We start from the raw sequence: 22,943 nt of genomic DNA, 5'->3' as shown, positions 1-22,943 counted from the left end.
AAAAAAAAAAGATATGTAGCCCAAAAAATCTACAGAAACTATAATAAAGCTTCCACAAAAATTAACTCTCTGAGCTGTGAGGCAAGTGCTTGAGGAAGGAGACAGGTGAGCACTTCTCATTTTCCTCACTGCTCACCGTGGTCATTCACTGGGGCAGTGTGGGAGGGTCAGAGGGTGAGGAAAAAGGGTTTCCTCTTATGTCTGGCAGAGAGAAGAACTAAGTAACCAAGTGCTCCTTTGTGCCTGTTTGGACCTACCAAAAGGCAGACACCAGTATGACACTAGACATGCAAGAAATGTATGGGGCAGGGAGAGCCTGTGAAGGCTAAAGGGAGAGAGAGCAAGAGAAGGTGGGGAGGGCTTCCCTGGTGGCGGAGTGGTTGAGAGTCCACCTGCCGATGCAGGGGACATGGGTTCGTGCCCCGGTCCGGGAAGATCTCACATGCCACGGAGTGGCTGGGCCCGTGAGCCATGGCCGCTGGGCCTGCACGTCCGGAGCCTGTGCTCCACAACAGGAGAGGCCATAACAGTGAGAGGCCCGCGTACCACAAAAAAAAAAAAAAGAGAGAAGGTGGGGAGAGCCTCAAACCACAAAGCAGGTGGCCTGTGACGACTGTGGGACAGAGGAAGACTGGGTATGAGGAGTCTCAGACAGCAACTCCAAGAAAGGTTCAGCCAGGCCCATGGAGAATTCTTACATCATTTTACAGATGGGGACACTGAGACCTTAAAAGGAGAAGGTAGACGACAAACAAATTTTATGAACAGAGATGCAAAAGTTCTCAACAAGACCCTAGCAAACCGAACCCAGTGACATATGAAAAGCATTATGCACCATAAGCAGGTGGGATTTATCCCAGGAATGCAAGGCTGGTTCAACCTGTGACAATCAATCAATGTGATGAACAATATGAACAGAACAAAGGACAAAAACAAAACCACATAATCATCTCAGCAGACGCAAAAGGGAAAGGGACTTCCTTAAGCTCATAAAATGAATAGCAAAGCCCAGACTAAACTCAGGTCACCTGACTTCCAGGCCAGAGCTCTTAATAGTAGTCGGGGTGGGGATGGAGGGTGGAACTGGCCCTCGCAACTGCATACACTGCACTGAGCCCCATATTGGGGACTTGCCCCTTGTCCTTTCATCCGGTCCTCACGACAGCCCCTGGCAGCGGGCGCTATGTCATCCCTACTTACTGCGTAAGGAGGCTGAGGCTTCGAGAGATAAGATGACTTACCTGAGGCCACCCAGCTGCCGAGCGCATGAAGGAGCTAAGCCTAGACCTCGGGTTTCCTGCCTCCCACTCTGGAACTTTCCCTTGCCCTTCACTGCTCTCCTCGCTGATTGGTGCTGCTGGCTTAACCCGATTCCATTAGTTCTCAGCTCACCTACTGCCAAGTCAAGTAGATGGGTTTTTGCTGTAAGCGGATGGGAATGTCCTCCAAATTCCCTGGGGAAAGAGCCCCCTCTCCTATGCCAGTACGTGACAACTCTCAGAGTCCAGGTTGTTGACCTACATCCGTGTCATCTGGGTTAAGTGGCCGTTTATGAGGACGGCAGAACTGTAAAGCGAGCGGCACTGGGGAGGGCAGAGGCCAAATGGTTGGAAGGTGGAGGGCAGCGCGGAGAAGAGGGGGATGAGACTGTCCTTTGCTCCTGGACATGCTGAGGACCAGGCCGGCTGGCCTCTGGTGGAGGCCGTCGCAGTGAAAGCTCTCGCTTCCAGATGAAACAAGAAAAAGAAGGCAGAGGTTTCAGAGAGTCGGGTAGAGAGAGCGATGCAGTTGGGTCAGGACTCGGAAGGCACCTTGGACTGGGCATCTGGAGTGGTGAGTTCTAGTCTTCTCTGATTTGGGGCAAGGCTCTTCCCTACCATGAGACTCAGGGTCCATACCTACCAGGGTCCTCAGAGGGTGGCGTTGCAGGGCTCCACGCTCAGAGACTGAGTCCCTGCAAAACAGTGCGGATAGACGCTCTCTGTAGGTCTCTCTGACACTCGGCCTCTCTGTCTTTAACTTGCTTGGTGATCTCTTTGCCCCCAATATTTTAATTGTGGTAAAATACGCATCATGTCAAATTTACCATCTTAGCCAGTTTCAAGAGTACAGTTCAGTGGTATTAAGTACATTCAGACTGTTGTGCCCTCCATCACCATCAGCCATCCCTAGACCTCTTTTCATCATGTACAACTGAAACTCTGTCCCTATGAAACAATAACACCCCATGACCCACTCCCCTCCGTCCCCAGCAACCACCAATGCTCACCTGGCAGGGGAGAGAACGTGATCAGGAAGATGGTTTTCCTAGGGTGAGGCTTAGCCATTGTTTGGTAATCTTGAGCAAACCATGGGCCCTCTCCTTCTCCTCTTGAGAAAGATGACTTGAGTAGGTGATCTCTCATTTCCCTCGAGTTACGAAAAGCACGTTAGGGTCGTAGGGAGAGGAGTTAGCCCCAGGGAGACAGAATGGGTCAGAAGAAGACAGAAGGTGAGGCCTTCAGTAAAAGGAAAGCAGAGAATGATGCCCTGCTCCCATACCAGTGGGGAAGGAAGAAAACCCAGGTTGCTGTGAGAGAGAGGCGTAGCAGGAAGGCACAGGCTCATTTGTCATTGGAATACCTGCTTGTGTATCTATATGGACAAAATCTTCCAGGGAAGAAGGAAGACCCCAAATCCTGAGCCCTGGAATGGTTGGCATTCCTGACAAGAATTCAGACTGTCAACACCAGGCCACCCGAAACCCCATGAAGAGTGTGCTGATCCCACCCCGTTCCCCAGCAACTGGAGCATCTCCAGAAAGATCTGGGATCGGCAACAGAAAAGAAAAGAAGATCTAAATTCCAAAGTGACTTTTTAAACCTAAATGATGATGATTTTACATGAACTTGTTGTTCCTTTGACACACCATCATATTTTCTACTTACATGAGTCCTGGTTTGTTTTTTAATCTATAGGATAGCTACAGAGGAGCATATAAAACAAAATAATAAAACCAACACCCGTGTACCCGCCAGGACAGATTAAGAAATAGAACACTCACAGTATCTTAGAAGCCCTCCCTCTTCCCAGAGAGAGATAGCAGCTATCTGAGTGCCAACGCTAGGAACCTACCCACGGCTCCTTGGTGACCTTCGAGCTCATTCTAGTTAGATTAGGGGCATCACCAGTCTCTTTAGGTCGTTATTTTCTGCATAGATTCCCACAGATGGGTCGTCCCATCTCTTTCGTGTTCATCCTTACCAGTTTCAATCTTAGATGGAGACCTTGTCTTTTTTCAATATGTTTTAAGATCTTCTGATTACAAGAACAATATATGCTCTTTGTAGTAAACTTTGAAAATGCAGAAAAGTGTAGCGAAAACACAAATCCCATGAGATAACAAAATACATAAATATACAATGTATAAATTAGCCAGGGATAACCGCTGTTAACATGCTGGAATACACATTATTTTTTTTCTGTGCCATAATATGTATTTCACATGACTGGCGTTAAGCTGTGTATGTAGCTTTTTCCTTTTATTGTGAAACGTGACATAGATACAGGAAAGTATGCAAGGCCTATATGAACAGTTTGAAGAAGTATAAAGTGAAAACCTGTGTCACTACTGGTTAGGTTGAGAAATAGAACATGGTCGACCCCCGAGTAGACCCCGCACCCCTGCTGCCATGTGCCCCTTCTGGTAGAATTAACCACTATCTTGATTCCAACGTTCTCTTGCTTTTCTATGTAGTTCCACTACTTATTCACGAGCTCTTCAACAAGCGATCGATTTGTTTTGAAGAACCAAGTGGCAGGCACCATCTAGGTGCTTAGGCAGCAAAGGGTCACGGTGCCACCATCCAGTGGAGGCTTCCAGAAGAGAAGCTGCTCCCCTCTTAGGGAAGTCAGTGACTAAAGGTACCACGGATCCGGCCATGTGTAAAGCCCACCGCCGTCAGGGCTCCTGGTGGAGTCATGGGCGTGGTACCGGACAGACAGAAGGAATCTGGCCCGAGGGCTTTATCTCGCCACAGCCTGCCTCCAGGCCCTCCAGCTTCCAGGTGGAGGTCAACAGAGAACACCTCTGTGGGGTGAAGCAAATCCGGGCAGCAGGATGTGGAAGACAGAGCAGGAAATTCAGCAGCAAATGGTCAAGCCAGATCTCTGCCAGAGAGGAGGAGAGGCAGATACCCAGGGCTGTGGAGGCGGGATGGCCATCCAGGCATCTGCCTCACTGTGTTGGCCACCCACGTGCACTTCACCTGCCAGTTCCAGAGGCCACCTGGGGCTGCTTTTCCTGAGCCTGCCACGTAGACCAAGCTGCCTTTCCACTTTCCCCTCTGCCATTCTGTGATTCAGCTTCCCTGGGGCCGTGGAGTCAGTTAACCCTGGCCTAGCTGCCTTTGAGCTTGGGCTAATGCATTCGCCTTATCCTTGCAGGATTGTGTTTTTGAAAACCAAACCAGGCCAACCCCTCACAGGACTTTTAGTGGGGCTTTGCGAGGGACTGAATTTAGGTGCATGCATTAGGTCTGCCGTCTCGATCCGGAAGTCTCCAAAGGAAATCCTGCCGCGCCCTTCCTCGGTTGCCTGAATGTGATGGTCAGTCGGATGGCTTCTTTGGAACCCCGGGGCCTGTCAGCAGTGCTTACTGCATGCAGTGGGGAGACACTGGACAGGATGGGGGGAGGATTCGGTGCGCATAAGCAGAAGGGTTATGCTTTGGACATGGTAGCTGTTCATCATCGTCACCTTCGTCATCATGAGACGATAGGAGCCTTGCAGAAGCTGTCAGAGCCTGGCTCCAGAGGCTCTGGACTCTCGAGAGCTTTGGTATCCTTTGACCCAGTCCGTGACGCTCCTTGTAGCAGTGCCCTTGACCTCACCTTGCTCGTAGGCTGATTCCCAGGGGCCCAAGTAGCCTGACCAGACGTGCAGTCTTCCTTGTCTATAACCCAGCGTTACCAATGATGGGCACAGCCCTGGCCACTCTGCAAAAATGCCCCACGGAAAACAGCTCCAGACATTTAAACTTGGAAATACTAACATTCAATTATACACAGTTTTTTGAAGTTTTAACAAAACCAGATGTATTAAGTTTGCAATTATAGTTTGAAATATTTAGTGAAATTTACAAGTTTAAATGTGATGTTTACATTTTTAAGCTTATTTGATTTTTTTTAACATCTTTATTGGGGTATAATTGCTTTACAATGGTGTGTTAGTTTCTGCTTTATAACAAAGTGAATCAGTTATACAGATACATATGTTCCCATATCTCTTCCCTCTTGCGTCTCCCTCCCTCCCACCCTCCCTATCCCACCCTACCAAACGTAGGGTAGATAGCTAGTGGGAAGCAGCCGCATAGCACAGGGAGATCAGCTCGGTGCTTTGTGACCGCCTGGAGGGGTGGGATAGGGAGGTCAATTATACACATTTATACAGGAAAAGTCCAGAAAAGCTGAAAGGAAACTTTTACAAAATGCAAATTTACAGAAGAGATCCAGCGAATGATAGGATTGGCGCTACCTTAGAGGTTTTCTTGCAGAATCTCTCTAGTGACCCTCCCACTCCCTGTACCACATGTATCAGAACAGAAATCCCTCAACTTGGAGTTCTCATTTTAGGATACAGTTGTTACAAAAGGAAGACAACACCTGGGTCACACGATAGCCCACCCAGCAGCCCTTGCACAGCTGTGAGACCCTAGCAGCACTCCAGAATCTTCTTGCTGCTGGTCTGCCTCTATATCACATTAGCAAAAGTTTCAGTTGGGCAATTGGATCAAGCAAAACTCAGGGCCTGGGCTTTGTAGTCAGACAATGTCTGGGTTCTAGTCCAGGCCCTGGCACTTACTAACGATTGACCTCGAGCAAGCTAGTTGCTTAACCTTTCTCTTTGTGCCTCAGTTTCCTCATCTTTACAATGGGATCATACCAGTGCCTCCCTCTTCGGATTGTTCTAAGAATTAAGTAATTGAAATGACTCCAGGGAAGGGCTGAACCCAGTGCCTTAGATTAAGTTCTCAATAAATGTTTCTAATATTATCATCGTTGTTTATTATTATTATTAGTCTGTTTTACCAAGAGATAGGAAAAGTGATAGCTCCGCTGAGCTATGGCCAGACCACGCCTTAGAGCATGTTCAGTTCTAGGAGGAGTGGATCAAGATGGTGGAATAGAAGGACGTGCAGCTCACCTCCTCCCACAGGACAGTGCCTGGAACGTTGTAAAAGGGCTTGATACACGGCAGAGGTATTATTGTTAATTAAGACTACCACTGACTAACCTTCAGAGAATACAGCACGCAGGCACTACACGTGTGTTAGTTAATTCGGTGACTCCTCATAACCTCCGCCACTCTCTGAATGACGCACTCCTATGACTTCCCCTTTACAGATGAGAATATTAAGGCACAGAAAGGTTAAGTGGCTTCCCCCAATCACCTAGCTAAGAAGTGGCAAATCCATGATTCAAGCCCAGACCCTCTCTCTCCAGAGCCTGCACTCTTCGCCAGTATGGTGAAGAGCTGTGCTCTCCGTTACTGTCACCAGCATTCACAGGTGGCTATTTAAATTCATGAAAAGTGAATACAATTAAGAACTCAGTTCTTCATGTGCGCTAGACACATTTCAGGTGCTCTATTGTCGCATGTGGTCAGTGGCTACCGTATTGGACAGCGCAGGTATAGAGCATTCTGTTCTTTCTGGGAGGATGACTCAGCATCATCTCAAGGTTCTGTGGGACTGTGCTGCTCTGTTGAGCTTCTACGATTCTGTTTCTTACAAAATCTCAGGCTTGAGTTGTATAGTTTTTTCCTAGTGTTATTAATAGATGCATGCTTGCGATATATTGAAATCGCATTTGCATTTGGCCAAGTAGTGTAATGGCAAGTAAGAGGCCAAGAAGTCTGACTCACATTACACTTCCCTGGTTTCCCAAAGCATGACTTCACATTTACGAAGTCGTCTCCTGTCACCTCTGTTTGACAAGTCTGCACATTCATGCATTTGCCCAGAGACCCAGCTTCTTCCGCAGCTCTGCCTTGCCCTCTTTGAGCTCTCTGCCTAGCATTTAGTACCCTAGCGTGTTCATCTCACTCGTGGCTTGAACAGCTGGGGCTGGCTTCTGAAGTCAGCCCAGCCGTGAGTGACCTTGGCCTCCGAGAGTCTCTGGCACACGCACCAAGTCTCCAGTTCCTTCTTGTGGGCTCTCTCTGCTCGCCTCTGTTACACGGTTAGTAAAGCAAAGGAGGAGTGAAGCAGGATTTGTTGCCTGAACTTTCAGGATGAGTAAGTCTAGACATCAACGAGCTCCCAGAAGCCAGTGGAATTACAGTACACAACTGTGACCTTGTGAACGCGCGTGTATTTCCTTCGGACCTCCACGGCGAAGACTGGACCGAGATCGAATCCGGTCAATAACTGATAAAGCCAGAGCAGGTACCCGCTTCTTGCAAAGCGTCTGAGTGTCTGTGCAGGTTAGTCATAATCTGAGCGCCTTACACCGCAGCCCATTTGCTCTACGGTGAGGTCACAGAATAGCCAACAGCGTGGTCACTCCAGTGTAGATGAAGGACACCGACTGCTTCTCTCCGTGCGCAGAGAAGGAGCCTCTTCTCCCAAACCCAGCAGTTGCTTGGGTTTAGTCACTCTGTTAATCAGGTCCAGGTCTGTACCCACTCTCCTGCGTGTGTCCTGGTAAAGCTATCTCCACTTCCTCGTCTTGTAAACTGGGGACAGTCTCAAATGTATGTGTGTGTGCACAGTTAGTGCGGTAAATGCTAGCTGACGTTATTTCCACGGTGTGATGATCTCTGTTCTACTGATGGGCTTGAAAAGAGATGAGTAAATGTGTTTAAAATGAGGGTCAAGGCTCACTTTTATCATTAACGTTCATCCCTAAAAGAAGCCAGCACAGTGCTCACTGGACTAGCATATCCCGAGCGCCTGGGATATCGTGCCAAGCTCATAACAGATACAGTCAGTTGAATTTTCCAAATATTTGCTGAACCCTCTGCCTGTGCCAGGCACTGTCTGGGCACCAGAGGGATTTAAAGATGATTAAGACTTGGCCCGACAAGGATGTTCAGTCAGCCAGAGGAGCTGGACCAAAGGAGAGGCAGAATTCCCAGGGTGGATCTCCAAGGACATGCAGGGTTCCAGACGGGAAACTTGGAGAAAGGGCTCTCTGGGCTACCGAAGCAAGGAGCGCGATCACAGGGGACTGAACGCGGGCGGCAGCCTGTCTGGGGAACTCCAAGGACATGGGTATGACTGCGGGGTAGTGTACCTGACACCATGGGACAGGAAACCTGCCTGCCAAGAAGGCAGGAGGCCAAGGAACAAAGAGCCCTAATTGCAAAGTTTAGCAGGACGTGCTTGGGGCTCTAAGTGGCTGCAAGCCATTAGAGGGACCCAGGGACAACCTCGTTCCAGCAAGTTCTCTAGCGATCACGGGAAGCCCAGTGGGGGTGAGCTCCGTGAAATCGGGCACCAGCATCGGGCACTATCCATCCCAGGGTCTGATCATCTGAAATTTGGAATCACGCGGAGCCGGCCAGTCCGAGAGGTAGTAATCGTGCCCACCAATCATGGACTGGCTTTGCTTTTCTGAGATTTTCAGTGATTCCAAAGACAGAGGTGGGTTTACCTTATGTGTGGAAACCTCTAGGCGTTGAAAAGTGCCAACCACTTTTTCTTTGGAAGCTGGACCTCCCACTTAACAGGGCGTGTAACAGCAGTTTCTTTTCCAAAGTAAATAAAACAGAGAAGACACACGAGCATCAGCTACAAAGCTCCTTGTCGGTCAGAGTCAAGACTGAATCTCATCTAGTTTATTTCTTTTCTTTTTTTAACCAAGGATTACACCGGTCCGCGAAGCGCCTGCTCCCATTCTGCTCCACTTGAATGGGTGGCTGCAGCCCCGTTCCCAGCTGCCGCCGAAACAGAACTGCCCGCACCGTCGGGGCATCTTCTGCTGCTGGTAATTTCCATGTACCATCTGCAGGGTTTTTTCTGCCTGATGAACTACCGAGGCGCTGTGAGCGTATGTTCATGCTGATGGGGGTTCTTGCTTCCTGACCCGTCACTAATATCCTACAAGTCACATGAAGCTACCAGGGATTCCTGAGCAAAAGCTTAAAATGCTTCAGTTCCCTACAAATAAGCCCCACTCATTGCTTTCAGTCTGTGTCGTCACGGGGTGGGCAAGGAATCAGACCTCTAGGAATAGTTGCATATCGGGATCGTAAAAACTCCTACATGGCTATAAAATAGTGTCTTGAATTATCAAGGCGCTAGGAATGCAGGCACAAAGAATAGTCCATTGTAGAGATGACCTTGGTCCAAGGACAAATTGGAGCTTGACTAAGCGAAGCTTCAGGTGGCCGGTGAGCTCAGCTCTGCACGAATGCACCAGCCCAAGGGGAGGGGCGCCGGGCCCTCTGTAGTTGGCTTATCGTCAGAATGGCAAAGAAAGTTTTCCTTCCCACGTGCAGTGAGTTCACTTGCTAAGCGCATTTCACGTGGTTTTTTGGTTTTGTTTTTCTCTGGGGAGAGGGGTGTCATCTCTAAAGCTCTCCAAGCAGTTAGGTTTTCTTCCTAATCCCATCTTTGAGTATTCATAACGTGTTCTTAAAATTTTGCCTGGAGATCCCTTGTAAAATCCGGCCTGTACTTTTCTTAATGACACACTTGAACAGTTTCTACATTTCAAAGCCTGTTTTCCATATGACAAGCTAATCACACACATGCACACACCGTGCCAGACTTCATGTGGACCTGGGAACCAGGCAAACCTGGATTTGCATCCTCCCCTGCTACTAACTAGCTGTGTGACTTTGGGCAACTTCCTTAACCTCTCTGGGCCTCAGTGTCCTCCTCTGTAAAATAAGGACAGTAATCGTTCCTGCCTCATATACAGCTGTTGCAAGTGTTGAGTGAGACTGAGTATTGAAAGCACTTGGGTTAGTGCCTGGTACGTAGCAAATGCTCGATAAATTCAGTGGTGGCAGTTTTTATCGTTAATTCAACTACGGCATCCAAATGTCTACTGGCCTGTCATCCGTCACAGAGGCTTGCCCACGGTAGGCGCTTAGTCGTGTTTATTGTCATGAATTGAATTGACTCCGACTGTTTAGATTCGGAGGATAAATATTTCCCTTTCGACTGGGCTGTTTGATAGACACAGGTGATCACTCAAAGCTCAGGTGTTAAAAGCACGACAACGAAGAGGCTGCTTCACGTAGAAAGACCTTCTCCTCAAGGCAGGCTCCCCCTGGTCCTCTTGGGCACCCCTGTGGCCGAGCGCTCGCTGCGCTCTGCAGGATGTCAGAGCCGTCTCGGCAGCTCCTTGGAGTCTTGAGGCTTCCTGTGACGTGGATATCAAGTGTGAGGGTTTTTAATTGCCTTTGGCTGAAAGAATTGGGTCAGATGTTCAATTCGGGTGAAATCCCTGCCTTCTAAAATATGACGGAAAGGGGAGGGGCCACTCACACGCAAGTCCTGAAACGTGGGGGCCCCGGCAAGGTGAAGTGCAGTGAGGGCTGCCGCCCAGGGCTGGGCTGCTGTGAGGTTTCCACTTGACTGCTTGGTTTTGCACTCACCATTTGGTTTTGCAGATTCCTCAGCATGTGTCTACACACGTACCTACACACCAGTTTAGAATGGTGTGCTCTGGGGGGGGAGGGGCGTGGGGAGGGATCGGGATTGGTCAAGGTCATTGCTGATGACGTAGCTTGACTCCCATTTCCAACAAGACAGTGACTGATGGAGGCAGAGGCTCCTTAACTGAGACCCACGGATGGGTAGTAAGTGGTCCAGAAAACCCCTGAGATTATACGTAAGATGTCGGTGGGCTGGGAAGGGGGAGACACCAGCGTAAGTGCTTTTTCTGTGGAGAGAGACCATAGCTCTTAGCCGATTCTCAAAGGAGTCTGTGACCCAAGACAACCAAGACCACAAAGCTGTTGGGTTTGGTTGGCCCAGACCACTTGGTGTGTCTCACCGAGCACCCAGACGACCCCGCTAGGCGGTCAGGGCAGTGACAGGAGCATTCAGAGGCATGTCGTGGCCACGCCGCTGATGGACTCTTCAATGGTTGTTGTAGACTCATGTAGACAAAGCCTGCAAGCTTGGGGAAGCCAGGCCCCCCCAGGTCAGCCTCGGGCGACAGCCCCCATCCTGCCAGGCCCTGGGGAGTGAGTCCTTCCTGCCCGGCAGCTCCTTTGCTCAGGAGCTGGCCCGAGTCACCTCCTCGTACAGCACCTCAGAGGCAGCGCCCTGGGGCGGCTGGGATCCGAAGGCCTGGAGGCAGGTGCCCGCTCCACTGCTGCCTAGCTGCGACGCTGTCGGTAAGTCACTCCCCCAGCCTCGCTTTCCTCATCTGTCAGCTGGGCACGGTCCCCTGCTCAGCCTGCCCGCCTGCCGCACACGGTTGTTGGGACGCACAGAGGAGGTGACAGCCCGGCCCGTAAAGCTCTGTTCACCTAGGAGGGATTTCTAGCAGAGAGACCACCCAGGCAAGCAGACTGCTCCGGCATCTCAGCCTCATCTTCGGGGCACTGAGTGGTGATCGCCCTGGGCGCAGTTGCTCCCTCCCGGCTGTTGGCCTTCCAGCACCCCAGTTCATTCCCTGCCTGTCTGTCCCTGCGGCCAGGCTGTGAGTCCGTGGGGCACAGGGGCTGCGCTTCTGCACCTCCGAATCCCACCCCCCACGTCCGCCCCGACCCCGTGCCTGCCTGCTCCATAGCCGGTGGGCGCTCGGGAACTGCCTCTCCCTCCAGCGGTCTGCTGTGGACTCCGCACCCCGAGGTGTTCTTTGACCCCACCTGGGACTCACGCACCCCAAGAAGTGGGAAGTTGGATCGCCCCACTGGAGGACTGGTAGCCCCGGGGGAGGGCAGGCAGAAGGAAGCCCAGATTCTCAAAGAAATGCCTTGACTTGCCCTAAGGAGTCACGTTAGTGGGCATGAGAGAAAGATGGTGGACGCCAGCCGGAGCGGGCCTTTGCAGAGAATTTCACTGGGCTCGTGGAGTTGTTGTTCTGGCGCGTGAAATATCAGTGTGTACGGGATGTCAGGCCTCTCTGCAGAGAAAGCTAGAGAAATGAGCATTGGCTGAGTGATAGTGATCGGAAGATGCTCATCCGGCTGAAAGGACCTCCGGGATTCTGGCCTTTAATGGAAATGCTGCTTCGGTACGTGAGGCCTCGCTCTCCCCATCCCACCTGCCTCAGCCCGCAAGAACAAGCAGTGCTTTCCATTCAAGGGCTATCGATTTTTCTCTCTCTTTTTTTTCCCCCTTTTCTCTGTGTGCTCTCACGGTGCTCTCCGGCTTGTCCAGTACAAAGCTGCCAGGGAAACAGAATTAACAAAATGGACTGGGGCATCGTCCACTCAGGATGTCTCTGAGTTCCACCCTGGTCTGACCTGTTTTTCCCTGTCCCCAAAACGCAAAAAATGAGCGATCCAAGCTAGCTTGCCTCGAGAGAATTCATTTCCCCATCTTATTATCTCTCTTCAAAGCCAAGCCAGGCCTTCCACCCTGCACTGGAGGTGGGGGGCGGGCGGAGGCTTGGCCCTCAGATCTTCCCTACGAAGCTTTGGAAGTTGGGCCCACCTCGGGGGGCTTTGAGGGACAGGACCTCCAGCTCAGCCATGACTCAGGAAGACCAGACACAGTGTGAGACGGAGGATGCAGGCTCCCCAGGGGAAGAAGAAAGGCGAGCTGCAAAGACATTTGTTTCCTTTGCGGCCAGATCAATCCTAGCACGTAGACCCAGCCCTTCCGGGACCAGGCAGCCCTGAAACCGCCGAGATGGAGGTGGAGTCAGGAGAGAGTTCGTACAGCTGGAGGTCAACTGCAAAGGCAGAAAATGGAAAAGAGAAAAGCCGTTTTCGATGGCGTTGATTTTGTGAAGTGCCCGGTGGCAGCTTCAGATCGGTTCAAACCCAAGGGCAGCATCATGACCGTGCGGGTGGTCCCTGTCTCCTGCTCCAGAGGCCCCAAGGGTCAAAGAAAGACCTCAGCAGGCCACTGGCGCCCCGGCGTCCGGGTGTGGCACGTTCCCATGTGCCCTGAGGGCCCCACGGCCTGCGCCTGGGTTTCTGCCGTGCCGCCCAACTCCCCGTCCCGTCACTCTGTCGTGTTCTCTTTAGTAGATGCGCCACCATTGGCAATGACTTTCTGTGACTGATTGCTTGCGTCTTGTCAGTTGCCCCCTCCGTTGTAAGCTTCATGAGAGTAGAGACACACAGTGCCACCCCATGCCTGTGACAGAGCCTGGCCCATGGTAGACCCGTGAGAAATGTCCATCAGCTGACTGACAGAGGGGCTCACCGGGCTGCCAGGTAAACCCTATATCTTCCCACCCGGAGTCAGGGAGGCTGCCCTCCGGGCAGGGAAAGGCATTGAGCAGAGGCCCGAGGAAAGGGCAGGTGTGTGGCCGCCCCTCCCCCCGCCCTGGCCTTGGCCTCTGAGGTCCGCAGGGAAGAGTGGCGGCCTGATGACCCACTCAGCACTCCCATGTGGAGGCACTCTGGAGAAACTGAGTCACGGGCTCAGAGAGTTAGGAGCGGGGGTTAGGAAACACTGAAGCTGGCCTGCCATTCGCTGTGGGCAGCCCGTTTCTGAAGGACACCTGAGGAGAGTTTTAGCCTAAGAGCATCCACGCCCCCTCAAACAGGGCTTCGGGTCTGAGGAGTCCCCATCCACAGGCGTGTGGGAGTCCCTAAGATTCAGATCTCCATGCAGAACGCTGTCTTCCCGTCATTTCAAAGGAAAAGTCACAAGAGTGGGTGAGTTGTTTCCAAATCTGCCTTCCCAAAACCACAAAAGAAGGTGCTTTTCCTATTGGAGGAGGAAACCAACCAACCCACCCACACACTGGAGCTCGCTAACCTTTGACCCTTTAACACAGAGGCGAGTGGCTTCTGCTGTGGCAGGCTGGCTCTGCGTGGGGCACCCAGGGCCTTGTCTACTGGGAAGGGAGCAAGGAGCTGCCTGGTGCTGGAAAAAGAAAAACCCTCCCTCTGCCCCTCCTCCCCCTCCCCCTCCTCCCCTCCCCCCCCCTCCCCTCCCCCTCCCCTCCCCTCCCCTCCTCCCCTCCCCCTCCCCTCCCCCTCCCCTCCCCTCCCCTCCTCCCCTCCCCCTCCTCCCCTCCCCCCTCCCCCTCCTCCCCCTTTCTCCTCCTCTTCCTCCTCTCTATCTCCCTCTCCCCCTCCCCTCACTCTCTCCCTTCTCTGTCATCCCGTCTCTCTCCCTCCCCCCTCCTTCCCTCTCTTAACTCTGCTGCACAAAATAAGGCTTCACGTCCATCCCCGCATTCCCCCAGAGCTGTTCCCTTGGATCCCCTCCCCAGTCAGAATGCTCTCCTCTTGGGGATCGTGGGGCAAGTAACTTCAGGCCGAATCTGCCCAAGACGCAGGAACCCTGTGTGCGCATCTGCCTCTGCCTCATCCCCATCCAGTTAGAGCGTCCCTGGGTCTCATGAAGTGGTTGAATCAGTAATGAGACTGCTCTCGGCCTGCAGTGGGGAGAGGACGCGTCAGGTGCGTGCTCTGGGGCTCACAGGAGACATCCTCCTGTGGTGGCCAAAGCGTGAGGCCCATAGGGTGGCCTGGCCTCCCCGGGGGGGCCCAGTGTTGGGCTCTCTGCTGTGTTGGGGTTCGGGCCGGCCCTTTGCCCGTCTGTCCTGCCTGTGCCTATAGCACCCGCAGGTGAACGCTAGCCCTCAGGTGAGCCCCCAGAGCTTCCTGGGGCATCGGCAGGAAGTTCCTCGAAAGGCAGCCCCGGGACTTCCTGGATCACCATCCTGGCCGAGGCCTGTCTGTGAAGGTGGCCCCTTGGCCAGGTGGGAGGAGGAGCCAGGGCCCTCGTTCCTGGGGAGACTTCCTTCCGGGGACCACGTGGGGAAGCACACCTAGGCTCACACAGGCCCACCCGACGCCGCCCCGCCGGCATCACCCGGTACAGCAGCACCCAGCTCCATGACAGCCGACCGCAGCCCTAGGAAAGGCAGGCCTTGGGTGAGCTCCTCCACGACCACGGTGGTGGAAAGCCACAGGTTGCCTGGGCCATCCTTCAGTGCGTCCATCACTAAGCAGCCCCTTTCAGCCGCTGCTTCCTCCTGGTCACTGAAAACATTTGTCATTTCCTGTTTTCTCCATTTTCCAACGATTCTAATTGTCAGTGTCAAAAGGCAACAACTGTTTTCTTGGGGCTTATCTTTGGAGCACATTGATTCAGAACAAAGGATGGGGGCCTCTGTCTGCAAAACAAAGGAAGCAGCCTCCTCGGGAGGCCTGGAGAGAATGCTCTGGCTGCTCTGCCAGGGACAACAGGACAGGCCGGGAGCAGAGGGCTGGCGGTGCCCCCCCCGATGCCCCAGCAGCGTGAAGAGAGCCCTGCTTGACGGCGACACCCCAGGCCGGCGTCGGCCGTGCCCTTCGGACTCGGCAGCTTCTGTAGCCGTGCCGCTCCGCAGACTCGCGCTTAAACTCTGGATCCTCTGGGTTTCTCTGCTTCCTTGGATGAACGCCGGCCAGCATCCCGTTGTCCCTGTAACTGTGGACCGTTCGAGAAGCACTCCCTTTCATCTGGCAGACACTGCCCACTTCCTCCACTCTGACCTCTGCCCCAGCCTCGCCTTCACTTTGGTTTCCCAGGCCCCGGGGGCGTCTTTCCTCTCTACCTCCCTCCCTTTGGACTCTTCTGCCTGTCCCCTGCTTTGTCTTTCGTCGCACTCTGTAGCCTCCACCTGCCCTTCCCCCACTCCGTACAACTTTCTGTTATTTGATGCACCTAATGGAGCAGCTGGTGGGGATGGAGTTAGGGCTGGTATAGACAGCAGGGCACAGGAGCCGGTTCCTGGAAGCAGCGGGCTGGGGAAGCAGAAGCAGTGGATCTGCAGTTAGGAGACGCTGCACTTCCCCAGCCGTGTCACCTTGAGCAAGTCACTTACCCTCTGTGAGCCTCAGTTGTCACGTCAGTAAGCTGGGACCATAGGTCTTCTACCCAGATCTCCTAGGGCTGGTGGGAGGTTCGATGGCAAGAACAGAGGTGAGAGGGCTGCCTTCAGAAAGGCCTGCCCACCCTGAGCAGCTCAAGCAGAGCACAGGGCTCCCCCAGCTCCCCCAGTTCCCGATGGGGTGGCCTTGGGTGGTCATGCGACCCCTGTGCTCCTGAGGTCCTGTCTCCCCACCCCACGCTTTAGCAGGAAGACGGCAGCTCCAGGGCTGAAGAGCGACATCCCTGGCACCCACCTCCCAGCAGCCCCGGGGGAAGGGGGGCAAGAGCTCGGACAGGAAGCAGGCTGAGGGCGGGAAGCTGACATCGCTTGTGGTGTGGTCCGCCCACTGCCACGTGTTTGTCCTCTCTGCCTTGGCAGGAACCGAGGCCGAGAACTGCCCGACAGGCCCGGGCGCCGGGCTCTCTCCCAAGCGCCGGCCCTCCGAGTGCAGAGAAGCAGGCCCCGGGCAGCCTGTGTTGTCGGGTCAAGTCTTCTGGCATCTGGGGGGCGGGGGACGCAGTTCCGAAAGTAAACTCAGGGAGGCGTGCTCCCGACAGAGCTGCCTTGCTTGGTGGCGCACGAGGAAGCAGACTCCTTGAGAAGGGGACAGAGGCGGCAGCGGGTGAGCACTGGACTGGGAAGCAGACCTGGGGCCCAGTCACAGCCTGGCGCCGAACGGCTGAGGGGCTTGGGGCCAGTTGTGCCTTCTCCCGGCCCTCAGCTGGCTGGCTCGCGGCTGTCCCCTTAGCGGCTCCCAGCCTCAGGGCTGGGACTGCAGCCTTCGAACGTGGCTCCTCCCCCTGCCCACCCAGCTTGCGGATGGAGACCGGGAGCCCGTTCCCATCGCCCATGTGCGGCCAATCAGGCAAGCGAAGGGAAGCTGGGACTGAGTGGCTACTCCGGGCGTCGGCCAGTGCGTCCATCTGATCGTGTGATCATCGCGCCCTTCGTGCCAGGACCACCTGGAACAAGCCTTGGCCCTTTCCCCATGACAGCCCCGACATCCCTGGTTCGCTCAGCCATTCTTTGCCCTCGTGGTTGGGAGTCCAAGCCCTACCTCCATCACTTAGTGTCCTCCGAGTGCGGCCAGTTTGTCTGGGTCTCCCTGAGGCTGGCATGCCCAAACTCTTGTCAGCACCGTAGACGTGGTCTGGCCAAGGCAGAGTAGTGTAGGACTGTCACCTGCCTCCTTCTACATACTCTGCTTCTACTAATGCAGCCTAATGTCACATTTGCTCTTTTGGTGACCACATCTCACTGCTGCCCCATCCTGAGCAGAAGGATGTCCAGAATGCCTAAATCTTTCTTCTCCGTGCTCTTGCTGTTAAGCTCTGTGTCTCCCGCCCTATCCTACGCTGTCGCAGTTGGTTTTTTAACCCAGGTGCAGAATCCTACTTTTATTTATACCTGCGGAGTTTTGCTTGGGAGGGTGGGGCATGCATGCGAGTGTGTGTTGGTGTATTCACTCATGCTTTCTGCTACACCAAAGCCAAGTCCTGAGTCCCCACACAGAGATCCCAAGGCTAGTATTTCTTGGTAGCCCTAATCTGACACTTCTTTCTCATCTTCCATTTAGCAAGAGAAGCAGAAATCAGGTCTTATGGCAATGATCCCTGAACAGCGGAGTGCATATCTCGCCCAACAGATGAGTCAATTTCAAGGTAAGCACTTAAACTCGATGTTCTCGAAAGGGCGGGCCAGGGGGAGTGTGTGTGAGGTTGGGGGAGGATTCATTCCAGCAGAAACAGTTACTGAGATGTTTCTGAAAAGCACTGAGGGAAAGAGAGGAGGTCTGCAAGGCACTTCCAGGGCAGCCTGGTTGGATCCGTCACGTGGAAAGCTTAAGTAGAGTCCCAGTGAAACGCTCAGTCTTAATGACTCTGCAATCGCTGTTTGATTCAAGAGATTGATTCACCCAGGGCATCTAGGACTGTAATCAACACTGACTGGCCGCAGATACAGCTGTTAGCCAAAAACCAGACACGGTCTCTGCCGGACTAGCAGGGGAAACATGCGTTAAGCAGTCCTCCCCAGCCAATAGTGACATTGGACCAGGCCAAGGGTATTCTTGCCTGGGGTTTGGGGAAAGCTGCTTGCCCTCCAACAGGTGTTCAGCAGCTTCACTGTAGCCCAGTGGCCAGCAATGGCCCATTGCTCCTGCATTCTCTTGCAAAACCCCGTGTTCCTTTGGGTCTGATACCAGCTGAATGTCCCACCTGTCCAGGCTGGAGTGGCATGTCAGGCACACTTCAGCCGCAGGGACAGGACGGACAAGTTCCAGAAAGGCCAGTGTCAAGGACTGGGCATCCTTCAGGGGGTGGGCGGTGCCAGGCCTGCGTACGGATACTGAGTAGAAAAGTAGACCCAGACCCTGGCTTCACGGAGCTTACAAACTACTGGCATTTTCAGTCCAACATGATCTGCTCTTGGGTGGAGGGGGAGCCATGAGCACAGACCCAGGGGGTCTAGGAGGGCTTCCCCCAAGAACTGCAGTCCGGGCTGAGGGTGGAGGAACCAGGGGAGCAGGAGATGCTCGGGAAGAGCCCAGGGCGGAAGGTGAGAGGTCAGTGCTGGGCCGGTGGCTCCCCGCCAGCAGCTGCGGCCCAAGTTGAAGATGCCTTTGGAACTGACCCCCACTTCTCTCTTTCTGTAGCCGTCCAAGATCAAGTCACCTCCAAGTGTAGCCGGACCAAGGCAAGCTCCCCACCCAACCAACCCATGATGCCACCCGGAGCTGCGCTCCTCCAGAGCGCTCTGAGCCCAGGAATGGTCCCGCCCGCCAGGCACCAGAGCCGGGAGGGCGTGGGCCTGATGTCACCAAGTCCAGGCAAGCAGCACGGGACCTTCAGCTCCAGCCCCCCGTTTCCCACACCCTTGCGCTTGAGCCACAACCCCGCGGGCAGCCTCGGGTCCACCTGCCGGCGCACGCGGATTCCCAAGGCCGCCCCCACGGGAGTGCCCCTGCCCGGCTTCTGTCCCAGCCCCCTGGGCAGCCAGCCCCTGAGTCCCCACCAGCTCAGACAGCCCTGCGTGCCGAGAGTGCCCACCGTGCTCCACAACGCTGCCTGGGTGGCGGCAGCAGCAGCAGCTGTGAGCACCGCGGTGTTGAGGGGGCCACCCCCGAGGCAAGCAGCCCATGGCGTCCAGCAGCATTTCCATAGCAACTCCCTCTTTGCCAAGGCCCCCGTGAGGGTCCCCCAGGGAGCCCCAGTGTTTCCATCACAACAGGCAGTTGTGTCCCCCAGTCAGGTGGCCCCGGGAGGCAGACCCAGCCAGAAGGTGGGCGCTGCCCCCGCCAACCCCAGCTTCAGCCTGCTGGGCCACCAGAGCCTCAGACAGAGCCCGCTGCGGGGTCCCGTGCCTGTGCTACACGCCACCAAGTCCCTCCAGCAAGGCATGGCCAGCTTCAGGCCCGTGAGTCCCATCCAGGGCATCGAGCCACCGAGCTATGTGGCTGCCGCCGCCGCCGCCGCCTCCACTGTCGCTGCCAGCCCGTCCCCTGGTCCCTTCAACAGCGTGGCGAGCCCCCCTGAGTTGCCACCCTATGCCTTGTTGCCCCAGGCCTCACTGAACGATCTCATTTCACCCCCTGACTGCACTGAGGTGGATTTCATCGAAGCTCTCTTGAAAGGCCCCGGCGTGAGCCCAGGTGAAGACTGGGTATGCAACCTGAGGCTGATCGATGACATTCTAGAACAGCACGCTGCTGCCCAGACTGCCACAGCCCAGAGTGCCGGCCACATCCCTGAGCAGGCTGGCCACATCCCCCAGAATGTTGGCGAGCTTTAAATGCCCAGAGAAACCTCCACGGGGCCATCACTCCGGGGAGCGGTGTGAGTCCACAGCAAATTCGCAGCTGGTCCCACGTAGCCACACGCTTGTTGCCTCATTACGATTTGAGGGGCGTCAGCCCACGCCCACCCCTCTCGCTACCTGTGACGAAATGGAAAGCTGGTGATTTTTCAAGCTACCTGTACATATCTGAACATTTTGTAAATGGTTTTCCTAAACATTCACGACAGAAGTATTTATACTTCGTTTTGTGACTTTGTAAATAAAGTGACGGCTTTCCTTTCAGTAGAGCTGTGTCCATTATGCATTGTCTGTGTTTATTCTACATTGTTGCAAATACGCAGACTGTGTCGCTCACTCCAGCCATACCTTATCAACCAGGTGGTGGAGTCACATACGCTTTAGATGCAGTGGTGGATGTGATCAAGAGGTGTTGTGCAAACTGACAAATACCAAATCGAAACTCACTTGGCCATGTATTTCCATTTCCACTAAAACTTCTGTCGCCCTGTGTGGTTCTTAACCTCTTTCGCAAACCTTTCAGTCTCTGCTAGCTCCTTCCTGACGAGCATATTACAGCACAAGCCGTTTGATCGTTAAGTGCCCCTCAGAGGAATTATTTGCCCGGAGGCCGGAGAGTTCTGTGGATTTGGGAGAAGCAAGGAGGTAATGTGTGAGCTGGGCACCGTCTGAGGATCTTGAGTCTCCTCCCTTTATCCCTCAGACGGTTGGCACTACTCCAGCAGCACCTTGCGGGATGGAGGTGAGATGTTCCCGGTTTAAAGCCTTTCGGTATTTGTTTTGATGTAAGGCTCTGTGGTCTGGGGGAAAATGGGTCTGTAAACATTAATTGTTGATTCGGGCTTTGTCTTTGATGGTTTCTATCTGCAATTATCGTCATGTATATTTAAGTGTCTGTTATAGAAAACCCACACCCACTGTCCTGTAAACTCTTCTCAGTGTCCAGACTCTGTGTAATCACATTTTAATTGCCGCCTCGTATTTCGCCTCTACATTTGAAATCTGGCGTCTGTTTCCAACCAGTGCGTTTTTTCTTCGTACTGTAATAAACAACCAGGAGAAAAGTGCCTCTATGTGTTCATTTCTCTTCAGTATCTACAAACCCCTGTCAGCTAAGCCCGCTAGTGTCTTCGGGCCTTTCTGAGGTCACTCCCTGTCTCGGGATGCTTGGCCGCCGAGGGGAGAGGGGTGAGAAGTTTGTGTAGCGTGAGCCGCGATCCTTTCACGTCACAGCATAGAAGCACATCATTTCTGACTCGAACGCCTCCTTCTACAGAGGACGAAACAGGGGAGCCGCTAAGGTGACTCTGCGCTGGGGGCAGGGGGCAGGGGGAGGCTTGCGCGGAGAATCTAGACTCTCCCATCACCATCCTCTTTCCACTGAGAGGGTGACAGGTCCAACTAAAGATCCAGCTCCTCCCACGTAAGGGGGACCCACATAGGGCGGCTGGAGGTCGTCCATCACTTCACAGAGAGAGTCAGGAAGAGCCTGGTGAAGGCGTGGTCCCGGGAGAGAAGGGTCTTCCCGCCTCCTCGTCCCCTGGCCCTCCCCCAGAGTCTACGCTAAGGCCAGCCCCGTTCGTCCTTAGCACTGGAGCGGGCAGAGCTCAGCGGCGCGGGGTGCTGAGCGGACGGGATGCAGCGGCTGTGCCGTCGTCCCGGCCCGTCGGCCCGTCGAGCTCCAGGAGCCCCGCCCCTGGAGCCCCGCCCCGACCTGCTACCCAATCCCCGCTCGGCCTCCTCCTCTCCCCGCCCTCCCCGCCAGCAGTTGCAGGCAGCATCTTGGCTGCAGGCTGTTACCAATTTAAACTGCACGAAAACACACACACACACCGTGTGCTGTAAGAGCGCAGCTGAAGCACCAGCTGGGATCAGGGGTGGGCCAGATTGAATACACGCATTTAATCCCCTAACAGGCAGGGAGAGTTTATATCCTCATCCTCAAGGTACAAAATGTTCCAACACCTTTTGGAACTTTGGGGGCTGAGGAAGCCAGGTACACTGAGGCAGGCCTGTCCTGTCCTGTCCAGCAGAGCCTGAAATGCTCTAAGGAGATGCCGCCACGCGCCACTCTCAGTGGCTGTGACTGAGGGCAGAGATCCACAGGGGGAAGCAGGCCTCCGTAGTCCGTGGGCCAGAGGGGTGGTGGAAACAGTCACGGCCCCAAAGCCCGGGCAATTGGCCCACCTGCTCACAAGGCCCCTCCTGCTTCCTGCAGAGCGTTCCTCTTAGGTCTGGGGAAGGGATACGTCCCGCGGGCGTCCCTCAGCGCCAATCACGACTCTGTGTCTTGGGCTCGACCTCTGTTCCCCCAGTGTTGACAAACGCCCCACTCCTCCTGTCCCTTCTCCTCAGCGGGCCCAGGGGCAGGAAGGGTCGGACCCACCTGCCCAGAGACTGTTGTTCACAGCCAGCCAGTGGGGGTGTTGAAAGCCAGCCCGTGAAGCGGGGCCTCCTCAGCCTGCCACGGGGCTTCGGGAGCCACAGCTGTCCCCACTCAGCTCTGCCAGCCCTCAGAGTCCCGAAATAAAAGCTGAGCTTGGCCTGCTGAACTGTCCCGCCTCCCATTCCCAGAGGGTTCACTTCTCACCTCAACCACGTGGTGACCTCAAGGCTGAGCCAGTGTGGGCAGCACCCACGCCCAGCACTTCCTGCTACCTGACCCCAGCCTGGCCTCACTACCCCCTGGTCGCCCCAGGCTGCTCTGCCCAGAGATGCCAGCCCCCACCGTTCTGCCCCTCTCTCCTGCACCCCCTGCACCGTCAGCCTCTCCTCTCCTGGATTCTTCCCAGGGGCTTTGACCTGGGCTACGTGAGAAGGGTCCTCACTGCCTCAGGCCAGCCAGCTCCAGCTCTAACGCCCTGCTGCCACTCCGTGCACTCACTCCTCAGCCCAGAGCCATGTGGCTCCTCCCCGAGGACACTGGCCAAAGGACCAACTCCCTCCAGGCCTAAACCCAACGGAAGCTTCTCAGTTCTCAGTGGACTTGCCCCTTTAGCAGCATAGGACTCTCCCTCCTTCCAGAACAGGACTGCCCCCGGGCTCCTGGGAGCCACAGTCCCCTGGGACGCTTCTTCCCCTCTGAGGTCCATCCTCTCCTGTCGCTCTGTAAGGGGATGCTGCTCCTTCTGTAGC

General features: G+C 54.4%; 1 protein-coding gene across 8 annotated transcripts in view; it reads left to right on the top strand.

The window, feature by feature from the left end:
* The window catches only part of MAMLD1 (mastermind like domain containing 1), a 116,098-nt gene extending 95,229 nt beyond the window's left edge, over window positions 1-20,869 (top strand). For 4 of the 8 annotated variants that reach the window (XM_073799550.1, XM_073799552.1, XM_073799551.1 and 1 more), the window contains 3 exons: window positions 11,094-11,337; window positions 17,572-17,656; window positions 18,649-18,786. In XM_073799550.1, coding sequence (XP_073655651.1) covers window positions 11,094-11,337; window positions 17,572-17,612 — 285 coding nt within the window. In that variant the 3' untranslated portion in view covers window positions 17,613-17,656; window positions 18,649-18,786. Of the gene's footprint in view, window positions 1-8,846; window positions 8,970-11,093; window positions 11,338-17,571; window positions 17,657-18,648 lie in introns of all 8 variants that reach the window. The other 4 variants (XM_073799546.1, XM_033849654.2, XM_073799548.1 and 1 more) reach the window with 2 other exon arrangements.
* The last annotated feature ends 2,074 nt before the right edge of the window (window positions 20,870-22,943 follow it).

This window comes from Tursiops truncatus, chromosome X, assembly GCF_011762595.2.
Source record: "Tursiops truncatus isolate mTurTru1 chromosome X, mTurTru1.mat.Y, whole genome shotgun sequence".
In the NCBI taxonomy this organism is placed as follows: Eukaryota; Metazoa; Chordata; class Mammalia; order Artiodactyla; family Delphinidae; genus Tursiops; species Tursiops truncatus.
The sequence above is the reverse complement of the archived record's forward strand: the minus strand, read 5'-3'. Positions and strand labels throughout refer to the sequence as shown.